The 5,304-nt window shown below is 35.9% G+C and overlaps 1 protein-coding gene across 1 annotated transcript in view; it reads right to left on the reverse strand.

Annotated features, from left to right (window-relative positions):
- The window catches only part of LOC107596596 (exocyst complex component 6-like), a 60,957-nt gene that overhangs the window by 32,939 nt on the left and 22,714 nt on the right, over window positions 1–5,304 (reverse strand). Inside the window, exons 9-11 of the mRNA XM_016287353.1 lie at window positions 2,692–2,775; window positions 2,565–2,611; window positions 2,327–2,447 (exon numbers count right to left, since the gene is read on the reverse strand). Of these exons, the coding sequence (XP_016142839.1) occupies window positions 2,327–2,447; window positions 2,565–2,611; window positions 2,692–2,775 (252 nt within the window). The remainder of the gene's footprint in view (window positions 1–2,326; window positions 2,448–2,564; window positions 2,612–2,691; window positions 2,776–5,304) is intronic.

Raw genomic sequence — 5,304 nt, forward strand, 5'->3', positions numbered from 1 at the left:
CACACACACATACACAAACATATTATATGTATGTGTATATGTATATATATATATATATGCCAAATGTATAAAATGTGTATTTTATAATATAATAATAATAATGATTTATTAATTTGCATTTATGTAATTAATAGTACATTTATTATTATTTACATGAAAAATGAGTGTTTACTATTGTCATTTTGCATTATTGACACTATTTTCCTAATTAATACTGTTCAGTTGCTTTGTCACAATCTGTATTGTTAAAAGCGCTATATAAATAAAGGTGACTTGACTTGACTTGACTATATATATATATATATATATATATATATATGTGTGTGTGTGTGTGTGTCTGTGTGTGTGTAGTTATAGTTACTCGAGCTGGAATGGCAATAGAAACATGTTGCTGCCCCAGTTTTTGCCAAACTAATGCAGTTCCCAATCAATTACGGATGAGTGTTTAACTAGTTAATGATTTACGGTGCACTGCGGATGTGAGTTTATCCTAACACTTTAAAAGAAACCACTATCAACATTAACATACGACTGGCAGCAGCTATAGCATCCGCAAAGATCTCCAGAGCTTTTAACCATGAGCCAGACGAGTCTCTTCCAGGTTGGTGGGGTTTGATAGTGAGGGTGGTTGTACAGGAGCTGCAGGTTTGATTTACAGCCCCTTGCACTAGTGTGATTCTCTTGTTAAACATTTAGATAGGGCGCAGTGGCCTGCCTCTCAGACGCGGGGAGTGAGTGCGTAAATCACACGGTTAAATAAGCACTGGTCAGGCTGCAACACACGCCGTCACTCCACACTTCAGGACATGATGTACTTCATTGACAAGCATGTGAACGAGAATACAAACACACACACATGGATATCTAACCCCTGAAACAAGAACAAAACAAAAGACCTTAGAATATTTTCATGGGATACTATTTAAATGTCATTACTTTAAATTATTGATAAAGTTATATGTGTTATGATGTAATTGTTTAAATACATTTTAATAATGATATTATTTTAAAAATATTATTTTAAATAATCTTTCTATTATTATTATTATTATTATTATTTATAATATTCATAATGAATATTTATATAATTCATATTTAGGTGTATTATTTATTTATTTTATTTAAATAATATAATTACGCAATATCTAATAAAATTGGAACTTGTTCAACATAAGTAAATAAACAAGGAAGATAACAACGGTTAATACAATCCAAATTAAATTAACATAAAAAATTAAAATACTCATTAAAATATTATTTAGAAATATAGCACAATAACGGCAATATTATAGTGGTTGCTTCAAGAAAACAAATATATTCAAGCAGTTCCACATGAAATACAAACATGATTTTTTTTAAACTAATATATTTTGTAATATTTTAATATAACATCATTTTAGTCTTTTTTTTTTGTTTAATAAAAAAAAATCAAGAAAAATTATTTTGTGAGTGTACAGTTGCAGCCTGAAAATTATGTATTTAACTTTTAAATTTTCCATCTTTAATTATTACTATTAAGATTTTAAAAAATTTTATAGAGATTTCTGGTGTCAGGTATCAATTCTTGGAAATGATCAATTTAAATGGCTGTACAAATGACTCCAATAAGACAAAAATCTTATTTTTTTTCTTTCACATTGTACTTTTTCCCCCCGAAGTTGTACATAGAACAAAGATTACTGCAGTACATTTTACAAGAAAAAAAAATCTGTATTTCTACTTAAAAATGTCATTGTGTTACTTGCTGTTTCTCTGCAATTATTTGCGAAATTTACTCAAATTTTTGAATGAAAATAGTTTCAAAGTTAATTCTACACCAATTTTTTTCAGCACAGGCAGCTCAGGAGCTAAGAGGGCTTTAGTTGAGTCTTTCAGTGAAGTTTATTTTCAAAACAAGGCATTTGGAATGATAATTGGAAGCATTTCCTGGTGAGCCCTTTCAGTGGAGATCCATTCAATCTGATCTAATGGAGAGGTCAGTTGGGCCTAATGAGGACAGATTGCAACAATAACAGCAGATTAACTGTGAATATTCTAAACTGCTGGGGCTGAGAGTGTGTTTGGAGGGCCAGTCAGTTGTAAATCAGTGAGGGATTATGCAAACACCCTGCGGCTGAAGCTCACAGCCTGAGTCCTGCGGCCCGAACAAAGGGGTCAAGCCTGCTCTCTCCCACTGCTAGCTAACTTTCAATCACAAAAAAGAGACTCGGGCCAGAGCACAACGGAGAGAGAAAGAGAGGGGGATGTCAAATCCTTGCATGAGACTCCTTATGCATCCCCTGCAGTGCTCTGACTCAGTTGGGACGAGTGTGTGTGCGGGACTCACGGAGTGTGTGCGGAGAACTGCAATGATTTTGGACAGGGCCATGTTCCACAGCTCGTCTGTGAAGGCTCTGGTCACTAGGCCTTGGGTGGCGTGTAATATGTGATCCTCCACCACAAAGAACCTGCAAAGCATGATGGGAGATGGCATTACTTGAAGTACATCGACTCTGTAGATGAGAAAATAAGACTTACTGCCCTGCACATAAATAACTTCACAAATAAATCCAGATTTAACTTACCCAACAATCTGATTAAAGTACTTCCTGTAGCCCTCCACGGTCTCATGCTGGAGTGAAACACGTGCAATTAAAACATATAAAAACAAATCAAACGGACAGGATTGTTCAAAGATCAAAGAATACAAACCATGTTAGACTGAGGTTGCAGTACTAGTCTTGCTTGCTTTTTTCTTTGCTTCCTATAGTAATTTTCAAATGTCTCTCTGTCTCCCTATAAAGAAAGAGAATATGGCATTAAAGTGTGTTTAAAAACAAATTAATATCCATTTCATTTGATTTATACAAGAGCATTCAACTTGCACGGCACGTAATTGTGCATTTTACCCCAGAGCAAACTGCACTGGAGATTAATCAGGTTAAGGCACACAAGACACGGAACGCAAACCAGTCAACTGTAACATCACTGATTGACTTCAGCAATTCATTGACAATTTCACTTGTTGTTGTTGTTGTTGTTGTTGTATAACGGCGCTTTCTACTGAGCTCTTTTATGGTGTCTCGTGCCTCGAGTTTCATGGGAGTCATACTCCAGGACTCCACGTCGCAAGTGCAATGCTGTATCAGGTGGGCTACCAAGCAAGTTTACTACATCTGAAAAGCCATACATATGAACAGGTTATGTGATGCAAACATCAAAATTGATGTAGTTTGAGGTCAAAACATAGTATTGCGCAAGGAACTGTCTCTATTTATGGATTATTTGCCCCGTTCTCACAAGGGTTGGGTATCGATTGGGTTTTATACGATACCGGTGCCAAATCGATACTTTTAAAACGGTACCGGTGCCTAAACGGTGCCTGAACCGATACTTAAAAAAAAAAAAAAAGTATCTGCGGTCTGCGGATTAGGGATGGGCGTATCGATCCGAAGTATCGATATATCGATACTGACGCGAGTATCAAAAGAATCCATACTCAAATAAAAAATATCGATATTAAGGTGCGTTTTATTTACCAGTGGTTTTATTTAACAAAAATAATAATAATAATGCGTACAATATGCATTGAATTGAACGAATAACCTTAGTTAGCGAGTAATTGTGTAGGACAGAACTATTTTCCTGCTCATCTGAACACACGCAAATGTTGCAAGACAGAACCAATCAATCACAGAGAGCGTTCACTCACTGCTGACAGTGCATTCAAACAGGGCTGCGTTTCCCAAAAGTATCATAAGAAAGCATTAAAGCTTTTGGGAACGGCAGCCCTGAACAATGCTTATCAGAGGACAGAAAAAAAAACATAAATGTTTGAGTTATTTCACAATAAACAAATTGAAATTGTAGCCTACAGTTTGTGCAATTACAATTATTTAAATTGAACGTTGAAAGATAATATTGATCATGTTCTATTCTGTAATGTTAATAGAAATCATACACTGTAAGAATAAGAAGGTTGCATTGTATGCATGCAATAGCCATTCACTGGCAGTCCCTAATGGCAGTACAAAATATTGCACTAAATCAAAAGTTCAAATGTTACAAATAAGTTAGAATATTAATGTTGTAATACTGGTAGCACTAATATAAAAATGCGATGATATATTTTACAAAAAAGTAACAATTTTGAAATACGTTGATGGTTGTATTTTTTTGTATTTGATCTCAGTATTCCTATCAATGTTGTATAAGGGTTTTTTATGCATAATAGTAACCCTAGAATGTGATCAAACAGTTTAAAATAGCTGGGCTAAGATATATAACCATTTTTAAGACTGCAGAAATATGTTAATTCAGTATACACATTATCCTACCGGTTACAATTGTGACGGACCATAAAATAACATTTTTCACACACTTTTCAAAAAAAAAAAAAGATTGATTATTTCAAAGGGTTACTAATGACACATCATTTGGATAATTTCATGTCTGGGAAAAATTTGGGATTAAACGGGCTAAAATGCGTTTTAAACAAAGTTAAGTGGTTTTCATTACCCATTTTACGCTTAGTAATTTAATAATTTAATACATTTCATAATTTAAAAGTTTAGTGCAGAAGTATCGAATCGGTATTGATATCGACGATACTGCCTTGAAAAATAGGGTATCGTCCATCCCTACTGCAGATTGAAGAGCACGCTGAAAGACGGGGAGGAGAGGAATTCTGCCGCCCATTTCATATGAAATTTAAAGGGGACTGACACGGAGGCGATCACGAATTTGTGTACAGTTTATGGAGCTAACCGCTATAGCCTACTGCAGATTGAAGAGCACGCTGAAAGACGGGGAGGAGAGGAAGTCTGCCGCCCATTTCATATGAAATTTAAAGGGGACTGACACGGAGGCGATCACGAATTTGTGTACAGTTTATGGAGCTAACCGCTATAGCCCCGCTAAAAATGGCCTAGCGACGCCCATGCTTCTTACGTCCATTTCGGAGAACCAGGACAAATATTTCAATCGAACGTTCAGCCATTTAAGTGGCTCCGAAATGAGGCACCGAAATCTGCGTTCTGATTCGATTCTAGTACATACCGGTTACATAGGTACCCAACCCTAGGTCTCACAATTTGTGTGAAAAGGAATAAAACCGGTTGCCGTTTTGTAGCGTAGTGATAATTTCTGCTAGAAACTGCAGTGAAATGTACGTACAGGTACGTTTTTGTGGTTTGGCTGAAATATAGGCAGAATCTTGTATTTCCAGTGAGCTTACGTTGATTGAAACATGCAATCTCTGTGAATATAAAGCACCTGTACCCCCCCCCCCCCCCCCCCCCCCCCCTCTTCGGGTGTGGGGGGGGG

The sequence above is a fragment of the Sinocyclocheilus grahami genome, unplaced genomic scaffold (assembly GCF_001515645.1).
Source record: "Sinocyclocheilus grahami isolate Dianchi unplaced genomic scaffold, SAMN03320097.WGS_v1.1 scaffold221.1, whole genome shotgun sequence".
Taxonomy (NCBI): Eukaryota; Metazoa; Chordata; class Actinopteri; order Cypriniformes; family Cyprinidae; genus Sinocyclocheilus; species Sinocyclocheilus grahami.